Source organism: Bison bison, unplaced genomic scaffold (assembly GCF_000754665.1).
Source record: "Bison bison bison isolate TAMUID 2011002044 unplaced genomic scaffold, Bison_UMD1.0 scf7180017864487, whole genome shotgun sequence".
In the NCBI taxonomy this organism is placed as follows: Eukaryota; Metazoa; Chordata; class Mammalia; order Artiodactyla; family Bovidae; genus Bison; species Bison bison.
Genome location: NW_011495047.1, coordinates 8,062,319 through 8,074,767, shown reverse-complemented (window position 1 = coordinate 8,074,767; position 12,449 = coordinate 8,062,319). Strand labels below are relative to the sequence as shown.

At 50.2% G+C, this 12,449-nt stretch overlaps 1 protein-coding gene across 1 annotated transcript in view; it reads left to right on the top strand.

Moving 5' to 3' along the window:
- CUL9 (cullin 9) overlaps positions 1–12,449 on the top strand; it is a 37,573-nt gene that overhangs the window by 19,568 nt on the left and 5,556 nt on the right. The window contains 14 exon segments of the mRNA XM_010863239.1: positions 19–114; positions 319–494; positions 724–857; positions 1,200–1,379; positions 1,560–1,669; positions 1,747–1,929; positions 2,055–2,215; positions 2,457–2,685; positions 2,781–2,961; positions 8,122–8,267; positions 8,405–8,534; positions 8,687–8,886; positions 9,283–9,533; positions 10,479–10,824. Coding sequence (XP_010861541.1) covers positions 19–114; positions 319–494; positions 724–857; positions 1,200–1,379; positions 1,560–1,669; positions 1,747–1,929; positions 2,055–2,215; positions 2,457–2,685; positions 2,781–2,961; positions 8,122–8,267; positions 8,405–8,534; positions 8,687–8,886; positions 9,283–9,533; positions 10,479–10,824 — 2,523 coding nt within the window.

Below are 12,449 nucleotides of genomic sequence, written 5' to 3'. Positions count from 1 at the left end.
TTGCCCCCACCCCGCCAGGTGAATGTGATGCCCTCCGCCAGCCGGGTGGTCCTCCTGGAGAACCTGAGCCGCGTCTGGCCCATCATCCAGATCCGCATAAAGCGTTGCCAGCAGGTGGGGTGGGGGACTGGGGGGCACAGGGTCCAGGAGGAAGCAAAGGATCTCCCTAGCGGCTGGTTCTCCAGTGTTCGGGGGCCAGGCTTAGATCAAGGGTCCTCCTCTGTCTGCTTGCCCTGTGTGGCCCAGGAGCCTGCTGAGTTCCAGAGAGGCGGGAGTGCCTCCAGGGAGCCGAGTGGGTGAGAACTGTGCCCCTTGCAGGGCGGCATTGACACCCGGGTCCGGGGTGTGGAGGTCCTCGGCCCCAAGCCCACTTTCTGGCCGCTGTTCCGAGAGCAGCTGTGTCGCCGTACGTGTCTCTTCTACACCATTCGGGCCCAAGCCTGGAGCCGGGACATTGCGGAGGACCGCAAGCGCCTCCTCCAGCTCTGTCCCAGGTAGGTGGGCAGGGTGCAGCCAAGGAGATACGGTTAGTGGGGGCAGGAGGGGAGCGGCGTTTGAAGGATCAAGCAGCAGCCGGAGGAGGGAGCCGAGCAGAGACCAGAAGTGTGTGGTGGGGGGCAGGGTGAAGGACCAGCTCATCCGGGCAGGCGATTGAGAGTTGAGTGCAGGTGGGTGGAGGCCTGGGGACGTCTTTAATCCTTGACCAGACATTCTTTGTCCCAGACTGAACAGGGTTTTGCGTCACGAGCAGAATTTTGCAGATCACTTCCTCCCTGATGAAGAGGCTGCCCAGGCGCTGGGCAAGACCTGCTGGGAGGCCCTGGTCAGCCCCCTGGTGCAGAACATCACCTGCCCGGGTAACCGCCTCCACCGCGGCCCCACTAACCTGCTCCTTGTAATCATCCCCAGGGCTGACCTGAGTCAGTGCTCTTGGCTCTCTTGGTTTCTGTCCCCGAAGGCCTGTCACCTCAGTGTCCTCCCCTCCCTGCCCCAGGGACTGCTCCCTGGGACTCTGGTGTTTAAATCCTCCCCACCCCGACCCTGTCCCCACGTCCCCAGACTCCAGCGGAAGCAGACCTTGGTGAGGGGAGGACTAGGGCCCTGCCGCCCCCAGATCCTTTCCGTGCAGTCGCCTCTCCCCTCTGCTTTCCGGGTTCTCCACTCCGTCCCCCATGGACGCCTGACCTGTCTTCTTGTAGACGCGGAAGGGGTGAGCTCCCTGGGGTGGCTGCTGGATCAGTACTTGGAGCAGAGGGAGAGCTCTCGGAACCCCCGTGGTCGAGCCGCGTCCTTTGCCTCCCGTGTGCGTCGCCTCTGCCACTTGCTGGTACACGTGGAGCCTCCTCCCGGACCGTCTCCTGAGCCATCCGCCCGGCCACGTGAGTCCCAGCCGCGGCCGGCTGAATGAAGAAGCCGGCGGCGGCGCTGTCTGGTTCCTCTCCTGGGTTTTATTCTTCCTTTCTGCTTTGCCATGGGCCTTCCCGGGGCTGAGTTCACCGGACGCTGGGACTCACCCAGCGGCTGAGATGAGCCTGTTCCTTTGCCCTCTGTGTCCGCAGCCAGCAAGAGCAGTAAGGCTCGGGACCGGAGCCCTGGGCCTTCCCCCGTCCTTCCCAGCAGCAGCCTGAGGAACATAACGCAGTGCTGGCTGAGTGTGGTGCAGGAGCAGGTAGGCAGCGGGGCTGACGTCGGGGCAGGGCCGAGGCTGCTGGGCGGCCCCTGGGCTGCGATTTCCCATCTCCTCAGGTCAGCACGTTCCTGGCTGCGGCCTGGAGGGCCCCGGACTTCGTGCCCCGCTACTGTAAACTCTACGAGCGCTTGCAGAGGGCAGGCTTGGAGCTCTTCGGGCCCCGGGCGGCCTTCACACTGGCCCTGCGCAGCGGCTTCTCTGGCGCCTTGCTGCAGCAGTCTTTTCTCACCACTGCCCACGTGAGTGCAGGGCCCAGCGGCCTCCCGGGCTCCTTCTGCTCTGCCCTTTCATCTGCTTCCTCCCACCACCCCCGAAACTCTGCTCCCTCTTCATGGTTTGCTCCCGCCCTTTCCGTTGCCCCCAGATGAGTGAGCAGTTCGCCCGGCACATTGACCAGCAGATCCAGAGTGGCCTGATGGGTGGAACCCCTGGAGTGGAAGTGCTGGGGCGGCTCCAGTGGCACCTGGAGCCCATCATGGTCCTCTCTGGCCTGGAGCTCGCCACGACTTTTGAGCACTTCTACCAGTGAGTGCGGATCTGGAGAGGCAGGGTGTGCGAGGCCTAGAGTCTGAGGGTGGGGGAGACCTGCGTCTTAGAGGGAAGGCAAGGGAGGTGCAGTGGGGAGGTGAGGTTAAGATGCAGAGATGGCCGTGGCCCTGGGGAGGGGGAGGATGAGGCAGGCTGCAACAGGGGGACCTGTGTTCTGGAGCGGGAGGCCCTGCCGAGCGCCCACATTGAGGCTCGGCCTGGGCTGTGCACGCTGCAGGCACTACATGGCGGACCGTCTCCTGAGCTTGGGCTCGAGCTGGCTGGAGGGGGCCGTGCTGGAGCAGATCGGCCTTTGTTTCCCCAACCGCCTCCCCCAGCAGATGTTGCGGAGCCTGAGCACCTCGGAGGAGCTGCAGCGCCAGTTCCACGTGTACCAGCTCCAGCAGCTGGACAAGCTGTTCTTGGAGCAGGAGGACGAGGAGGAACAGGGCCTGGAAGAAGAGGAGGTAAGAGCAAGGGAAAGAGTGGGAGAATAGGCGAGCAGGAGAGTCTGGACCAAAGAAGGGAGCCCAAGAGCCCTTGGAATCCTTCTGTCTCTCAGGAGGAAGAGGAGGCCGAGAAGGAGCTCTTTATCGAAGATCCAAGTCCAACAGTCTCTGTACTGGTCCTGTCACCACGCTGCTGGCCGGTCTCCCCTCTCTGCTACCTGTACCATCCCAGAAAGTGCCTTCCCACAGAATTCTGTGATGCCCTTGACCGCTTCTCCAGTTTCTACAACCAGAGTGAGGAGATAGGGACAGGCAGTTGGAGATTGGGGTGAGAGTTGGGGTGGCATCTCAGAGAGGAGGAGGAGAGAGGCTCTTTGGACAGGAATGTATAGATAGGAAGCAAAGTGGTCTCTGGATAGAAGCATCGCTAGGGAAGGAAGGGTGGAGAAGTGTGGGTTAGATCTTCATTAATTTCTTTCTGATTTTCTTCACCTTTATATGAACTTGCTCTGTTTTTCCTTTTTTAACTTTAAGTTGCATGCTTATTTCATTTTTAGTCTTTTCAGACTTCTGGTTTTCAAATGAAAGTATATAAGGCTGTTCATTTCCTATCAACATTGCTTTAGCTGCATTCAGTAAGTTCTTGGTTTTTGTTTTGAAGAGTTTTTTTTTTTTAATTGAGGTAGAGTTAGTATTCAACAAAGTACACAAATCTTAATTATAGCTTAATGAAATTTATATCCGTATGCCCTCCTGTAAGTAGCCCCCCTGCCTGATCAAGACATAGAATGTTGCCAGCACAACAGAAGGCTTCCTCCTTCATGTCCCCTTTCTAGTCAGTATCTTCTTCCAGGAGAAGTTACTATTCTCCCTTTTCATCGTAGGTTTCTGCCTCTAATTTAAACATCATACAGATGGAATCACAGAACATGTATCCTGCAGCGTCTGATTTCTCTCACGGGACGTAGTGTCTGTGGGAGTTTTTCAGGTTGCCAGTTGCATCATTAACTTTGTTCTTTTGCGTTGCTGATTCACGTTCCACTGCATGAATTATGGATATTTGGGACGTCACATAAGTTTTTATCCTGTAGTACTTGATAATTGTTTAGTTCTAAGAGTTTTCTAACTTCTATTTTGTTTCTTTGATTTATTAGTTTTCTGGAAGTATATTATATATTTTTAAGTTTCCAAACTTGGGTTTTTTTTTTTGCTTAGTCATCTTTTGCTTTAGATTTTAACCTTCATTCCCTGTGGCCAAAGAAGGTGATTTCTGTGATTCTGAATCTTTGCATTGAGTGAGTCTTATTTCATGGCCTAGTAGGTGATCAGATTTTATAAGTGTTCTGTGTGTGATGAAGAAGAATGTGTACTCTTCAACCGTTGGATATAGGATTCTATTTATTCCTCTAAATTGACCTTGTTAATTGTGTTGTACAAATCTCTATCCTTACTTATTTTTGTTTGCTTGATTTATTACCTAGAGAAGTATGCTAAAATTTACCATTACAATAGTGAAGTTTTAAACTTCCAGTCACGTCAGTTTTACTTTATATATTTTTTGATTATGTTATCAGATACAAGGTTAAAATCATTTAACAGTAGATAATAATAGATAGAACTTTATATAGCAATAATAATAGAACTTTCCGCAATGATGGAAAAGTTCTTTTCTGTGCTGTCAAAAATGACAGCCATTCATGTCTATTGAGCACTTGAAATGGGACTAGTGTGACTGAGGAACTCAGTATTTAATTTTATGTACTTTAGAGTTTAATGTTAAATAGCCACATGTGGTGAGTGGCTACCACATAGAGGACTCTGTAGATTTAGAATCTTCATGGTCGGTTAAGCCTTATTGTAATGAAATGACCATCTTTCTTTCTAGTGAAGTTTTTTCTCTTAAGGTCTGTTTTTATCTGGTATTAATGGTGTACCAGCTTTCTTTGATTGGTATCTTTCTAGTATGTCTATTTCTATCCTTTTACTGTTTTCTTTTGGCTTGATCATTATTTGAGGTCTCTCTTATTGTGGTAAAATATGACTAGCATACTTTGGCATTTTAGCCATTTTAAGTATAAGATTCAGTTGTCCTTTTACTTGAAAATTGTTTAATTTGGAAATAATACAGAAAAAAATTGTGAGAATAGTATAAAGAGCACTCGGAAACTCTTTTCTTTTTCAGTGTGTGTATGTTAGGCTGCGCTGGACCTGTGTTGCCGTGCACAGGCTTCCTCTAGTTGCAGTGAGTAGGGCCTGCTCTCCAGTTCCGGCATGCAGGCTGTTCATTGTGGTGGCTCTTCTCATCGTGAAGCAAAGGCTCTAGGCACGAGGGCTTCAGTACTTGCCACGTGTGGGCTCAGTAGTTATGGCTTGTTTGCCCCACGGCATATGGAATCTTCCCAGACCAGGGATTGAACCCGTGTCCTCTGCATTGACAGGCAGATTCTCAATCACTGGACCATCAGGGAAGTCCTCATAAACGCTTCGTCCAAGTTTACCTGTTGTTAACATTTTGCTCCATTTGCTTTTTAAATTTGCTCTTTGTGTACATATACACGTCTATAAATGTATATGTATGTATACTTTTTTCATGAACCATCGCGTATATGTTGGCTCTTTGCCCCTAAATAATATACATTTCCTAAGAGTAAAATGTTCTTTTATGAAACCAGCACTCCATTTATTACTTTCAAATATTTAACATTCATATAATACTTTTAATCTAGTTTCCATATTCCAGTTTTGTCAATTACTCCATAATGTCTTTTTTTTTTTTTTTTAGTCCTGGAGAGGATCCGGTTCAGGAGCACCTGTTGGTTTAGTTGTCGTGTCTCTAGTCTCCTTTAATCTGGAGCAGTTCCACAGGCTTTCTTTGTCTTTTGTGATACTGACACAATTTTAAAGGAGATATAATCCTTTAAAATTCCCTAATTCCTCCTTTTAAGCTTATGTATTTCTGGATTCACGTTGCACATTCCTGGCCAGAGTACTAAGTGATGTTATATCTTCCTAGGATAGTATACATGGAAGCACAGGATTACCACCCGCTCCTTGTTAGTAATGTTAATTTTGATAGCCTGGTCAAGAGGCAGTTTGATTTTTCCACTGTACAGTTAATATTTTTTCCCCTGCTACTATTAATAAGCAATCTGTTGGCAGTATACTTTAAAGCCTGCCAGTATTCTACTGTCATCAGAATTCCCCTAGTAGCATTTTACGATTTTTTTTAGCCACCCTTGCAGCTTGCAGGGTCTTAGTTCCCCAACCAGGGATTGAACTGGGCCCTGGCAGTGAAATCAGTGAGTCCTAACCACTGGACCTCCAGGGAATTTCCTTATTGTACTTTTAATTTTGACTTCTTTTTATATTTTAGACATGTCTTTATTTAAAATATTAATACCTAGAACCTGTTTTCTAATCTCTCTTTTTGAATTATCAATTTTTGTCTAGTTATTATAAGTAATAACATTTGACTTTTATTTTTGGTTTACTTTTCTTATAATTTTAAATTTTAGTTATTTAATATATACAGGAGTATGTAAAACATACAGTTAAAGCAAGAAAGTTCAGTAGAACACTAACAGATGTGATTCTGCCCTGGGTTTTTGTGCATTCTATTATTTTGGATTTTTAAAAAATTCCTTTTTGTCTCTATCAGTTTTGGAAGTTATGCATTCTGTTTCTATAGTTGATTGCTCTTATATTTTTAATGTAAGTTTAACTTGTTAATGTCACCTCCCATCTCCCTGAAAAATGGAAGGACCATAGAAAATGTTAATTCCAGTCTGATCCCCATCTTTGTTTCTCTCCCAGCTGGTGATTATTGTTATTGTTTTATTCAGTTTGGATTCGCCATCATACTAGTTGCTTTGGTCACCGTTCCTTTTGTACCTTGATCCTTCTTTCTGAATTCAGTTTTCCTCCTAAAGTACATTATTTAGAAGTTTCTTAATTGATGAAATATTGCTAGAAAACTTTGATCAGTTTTTATTTTAGAATGGCTTATTTTCATCTTCATTTAGAAAATCTTTTTATTGTGAGAAATTTTGACATACCAAAAAGCAGACAGAATAAACTTCAGTGTATCACCATATATCAGTTCATGGCCAATTTTGCTTCATCTGTATGTATCCCACCCACTTTCCCCACCCCTCAGATAAAGATTCCTTTTAAAAGCCAGGATTCTATAATTATCAAACTTACAGAAATTAGTAGTAGTTCCTACTATTATCAGATATACAGTCAGTATTCATATTTCCCTAATTATCTTGAGCTTTTTAGAGTTTTTTATGGGTTTTTTGGCCTATTGAGGATCCGAATGAAGCCCCCTTTTGCGTTTGGTGAGTTCTATCTCCCGTCTCCCTCAGTGTATGATCCCTGCCTCAGTTTCCCTCCCCTCTTGCGGTTGTTTGTGGAGGGCTGGCTGGTTGTCCAGAGCTGTCCACAGGCTGGATTATGTCTACCGAGTGTCCTCTAGCATGGTCCTCTGTCGCCTCCTTTCCTAAAGACCGATATTTAGGTGTTGAGATGTAGGAGCTTATTTAGATTCTGGGTTGATTTTCTCAGGCAAGGACATGTCATAGGTGGTATCATGTACTTCCTTCAGTACATGTCTTCCTGTGTGATGTTAAAGTGGATTTCAGCATCATCTGTCCAATCTATACATTATATAGAATTTCCCATCAGCTGTTCGCTAGACATTCATTCTCATTACCATTAGGGTTAGGAGCTAGTGACATTCTACTCTCATCCTCTCTCCATGTGTTAGCCAGAAGGCTCTTGTCTGTAGAGAGAACCTTTCTCTCATCAGCTTTTTGGTTGCCTGGAAGGTCCATTTATACAGGAAAGGCTTGATTCTCTTTTCCTCTCCCTCTTTTTTAACCACTTTTCAAAATAATGTATTGGTTCTCTAGCTTCATCCAAAGATACCCATGAGGTCTTTGAAAAATAAAAGATATCATGAACTCATGGCTTTTAAAACATTTCACGTTTTTCAGTCCATCACAGGTGTGTGTGTTGTTTTTGTTTTTTTTTTTGACATTCACATTGTCCCATCTTGGGCCAGAGAGCACCTCCCAGTCTGGTTCCTTTTGGTACCTTCTCCTCGTGACAGCATCCTTGCTTTCTAGTCTGAGCAAACACCCCAGGCTCACAGCGGGTGGCAGAGACTCAGCCTAGCAGATCTCTAAAACTGTCGAGTTCCCTGGGAGCAAAGCCCAGCTCTCCTCTCTGCTGTTTCTGCTGTGGAGCTCACCGGGCACAGGGCTGGGCACAGGGTGGGCTCGCAGACACAGAGGGGCTGTGCTCGGGACGCTGGATGAGGCATGTATTTGTGAGTGCTGGGCCCTGCTCCCCACAGAGACTAGCGGAGCCTGGTGAATGCTGCACGCTCGCCTCAGCCCTGACCCCTCATTTGCCCTGTTGTCTCCACTTCTTCCCTCGACACTCTCCCAGGTCAGAACCATCCGGCCTTGGACGTGGGGCCACACCGGCGACTGCAGTGGACGTGGCTGGGCCGGGCGGAGCTGCAGTTCGCGGACCAGACGCTGCACGTGTCCACCGTGCAGATGTGGCTGCTGCTGCATTTCAACCAGACAGAGGTGCCTCAGCTCCTCGGCCTCTCTCTCCTTCGCTTCGTCTGTCACTGTTTTCCTCAACTCTGGCCCACCTTCTTTCCCTCCTCCTTTTCCTTTGCCTTGACCGTCCGCTCCTGACTGGCCCTGTTTCTCCGGCCCAGGAGGTGTCAGTAGAGGCTTTGCTGAAGAATTCTGGCCTCAGCCCCGAGCTGCTGCTCCAGGCCCTCCTGCCCCTCACCTCAGACAGCGGCCCTTTGACCCTGCAGGAGGGCCAGGACTTCCCACCTAGGGGTAGGTCCAAGGTGGTGGGGCTGGGCTGAGCCCCTGCTCCCAGGGGTGGGCTCTCCGGGTGGGGGAGATAGAGGGGATGAGAATGGAGCCCCCTTTGCCCTCACTCGTCTGTCCCTTCCCCTCTTTGGGCACTGACTGGGAGCGGGTTCCAGGTGTGCTGCGTCTCCGGGAGCCTGGGCTCCAGCCCCGTGGGGAGGCCCTGTGGCTGCTGCCTCCCCAGACATACCTGAACGTGGAGAAGGATGAAGGCCGGACCCTGGAACAGAAGAGGAACCTCCTGAGCTGTCTTCTTGTCCGTATTCTCAAAGCCCATGGGGAGAAGGGCCTCCACATTGACCAGCTGGTGTGTCTGGTAGGCACAGGGGACCCTGATGGTTGGGGGAAGGGGAGGGAGTCATGCTTGGGGGTGGAGTGGGGGGCAGAGGGCATCACGGGGAAGGTAGGTGACATTCCCATCTGGTTTTTCTATTCCTGATGGGAAGTTAGAAGGTGGAGACCAGACATGAGTGCTGACCGTGTGCCAGGCTCTATTCTTAAGAGTTTCCATGATTAAGTCATTTAATCTACACAGAAATACAATGAGATTGGTGGTGTTGGTATTACTACTATTATTATTATCCCCATTTAACAGATAAGAAAAATGAGGCATGAGTTAGTAACTGATCCACAGTCAGGCAGTAAGTGGCAAAGCTGGAGGCTGGCTGCTCTGGGTAACCACAGCCCACCTGTTTCCTCACCTCCCATCCAGGTTCTGGAGGCCTGGCACAAGGGTCCAAATCCCCCTGGAAGCCTGGGCCGTGCCATTGCCGGGGGTGTGGCCTGTACCAGCACGGATGTCCTCTCTTGCATTCTTCACCTCCTGGGCCAGGGCTATGTGGAACGGCGGGATGACTGGCCCCAGATCCTCACGTACGCCACCCCAGAGCCCTCAGGGCCCTGCCGGGGCCAGGCAGAGATCCCCTTCTTCGGCAGCCAGACCTCTGAGACCTCCAAGATAAGGTAGCCCCGTGCCCCCTGCTGCAGGGCCCCCCAGGACGAATGGCACCGCAGTGACATGGGAGGGGTCATAGTGCCAAAGCCAGGCTGCCAGAACAAAAACATGTCATTTCTTTCTTTGTCTAGCGCCATTTTCCCTGTCCCTGATGAGAGATACTAGTCCTCATCCCCACTCCCAGCATCATCACCCCTTTTGCTTCCGTCCCACGCAGGGGCCTTGCTGTCCCCAGACTCCTTAGGTAGGAGTCCAAGACTCATAAACTCCTTTCTGGATGTCTTTCGTTCTAAGCAGAATTGAAATACTAGGCAGACACATATCGAGTACTAACTATGCACTCTGCTTAGTGAAATATACAAATTCTATGAATAGTTTTCAGGAAGTCTGTTCTCCAGAGGAATTTGCCATAGGACTCCGCTAGCTAGCTGGCACCCTAAAGCTCTTTACCTCAGTTCCAGTTCACCAGGAGTTGTTCTGCTTTTACGCCGGCTGTTCAGACTGTGTAAATGCGAGTTTTCTAGAGTCATCTTTCTCAAACTTCCACTCGCACACATTTTCAAATTCACTGGAGCTCCCCGTGACACTTAGGCTGCTGGTCCACAGCCCACACGTTGAGGAATGAGGCTGTGGACTTTCTCTCACTGGACACGCTGGGAGAATTTGGGGAGGGATCTGAGTGTGATCGTCCCATCCACTGCAGGTCAGTCAGCACCGTGACCCCTGCCCACTAGATTCCAGTAGTGCTTCAGTCACTGACTGCCAGCCCCACCCCACATACTGCAGACGCTCTGTGGAGGCTGTGCTCTGACAGTGGGTGGTGATCCTCAGGCTGGTTCAGCAAGTGTGGACGAAGATGCACAAGTGGGGACCGGGGGGCCAGGGTGGGCTCCAGCCAGCGGGTTGGATAAGCAGGGCAGTGAGACTGACCACTGACCTCTGTCTCTCTCAAGCCCAGAAGCCGTGGCTGCCCTGGCTTCCCTCCAGCTGCCCGCGGGCCGCACCATGAGCCCCCGGGAGGTGGAAGGGTTGATGGAGCAGACGGTGCGGCAGGTGCAGGAGACGTTGAACCTGGAGCCCGACGTGGCACAGCACCTCCTGGCTCATTCCCACTGGGGCGCCGAGCAGCTGCTGCAGAGCTACAGCGATGACCCTGAGCCGCTGCTGCTGGCGGCCGGGCTGCGCGTGCCGCAGGCCCAGGCCGCCCCCGCACGCCCCGACCACTGCCCCGTGTGTGTCAGCCCCCTGGCGCCCGACCGCGACCTGCCCGCCCTCTGCTGCCAGCACTCCTGCTGTAAGGTGAGGCTCTCCTCCCCCCAGCACCCCGGCAACTCGGGAGCTCTGGTCTCCAACCCTGGCAAGGCCACTTCCGGGCCTGGGCGATGTTGGATGAGTCTCAGTCCCTCTTAAGCTGGTTTTGTCATCGGTAAGTGGTGCTTTGACACTCTGCAAGGTGGTGGTTAGCATCTGGTGGTATGTGTCTTTGCTGCATATTGTAATCACTGGGAACTTTTAAAAAATCCCAGTGCTCAAAGTATGCCCGAGACCAATTAAATGAGAATCTCCAGAGGTGAAACAAGAGCTCCTCAGGGGATTCTAGTGTTCAGCCAAATTTGAGAACAATAGATAATACACACACTTTATAAAATCAAAGCACTTTGTAAATGAGAAGTGTTTGGAAATTGGTGATGACTATGGTTTATGCTTTCCTTATCACCACCGAAGGTTTTTTTATTCCAAAATGTCATCACTTCTTTTATCTGTACACGTTCACTTAATATAAAAATTAAAAGGAACAGTTTAAAACAAAAACAGCATAAAAGCAGAGGGAAGTACCGGAAGTCAGGCTGCCGTGAAGCTGAGCGGAGAAGGCTGTAGCTGGGGAGGGAGCACCCTTGGGGTGGCGAGGGGCCGAGGCAGGAAGCCAGGTGCTGAGTGCCGTCTCCCCTGCCCCTGCCTCACAGCTTGTAGGACCAGAGCCCACACCCATCCACTTAGCAGGATGAGCGCCCTTGTTGCCATCAATTCTAGCCGCCTCTCTCAGCAGCGCCGCCCCAGTGGTGGGTGACCTGGGCCGTGTGTGTTTGCATGTGTGTGTACTTGGTACTTTTTCTCCTTCCCTTTTGCTCAGCTTCAAGTTACTGTTCTCACATAGTCGCCTCTGCCCCCCTGTTCCCAGGTTCTTAATGATTCCCTTTGCACTTCCACTTTTTTGTTCAACTAATGCTTGTCATGGACCTCCTGCGTGCACAGCGCTGGGTGCTGCGTGAGGGAGTGGGGAGACGCGGGCAGACAAGGACCCGAGAGCTAATAATAACCACAGCTAATATTTATGGGGGCCTCATTCTGGGCCACTGTGCTGTTTTACAAACATTGTCTCGTTTAATTCCTGGAATAGTTCTGTGAAGAAGGTGAGCACAGTGGTGGGACAGCGGAAGGAGAGATTTGGGAGGCGGACGGGGGCCTAGTTGAGTTGGGTTGGCAGACAAGGGCCTTTATGGGAAGCCCTGGTGGGTTTTGAGCAGAGATGCAATAAGATCTGATTTCCAGTTTTGAAAAGATCACTTGGTGTGGAGAAAAGGCTTGGGCAGAACGAGAGTGGAAGTAGGGACACTGGTTCAGAGACTTGTACAAAGAGGCAAGAGGTGCTGGCCGCTGAGCCTAGGGACGGTGAAGGGGTGGACAGATCGGGACACGTGGGGTAGAGCTGACAGGGTTGTGGCTGAAGACAAGGGCATCAAGACAGCTCCTGGGGTTTTGACCTGAGCATCTGGCAGGATGAGTTGGGGGAAATGTTAGGCCTGGGGTTGGTGTGCAAGGCAGACTTTTGAGGGGAAATTCCATCCGTTTTGGCCAAGTAAAGTTTGAGCTGCTTTGTTGGGCACCTGTGTGGGACTAGCAGGCAGACAGTGGATTTTTCAATT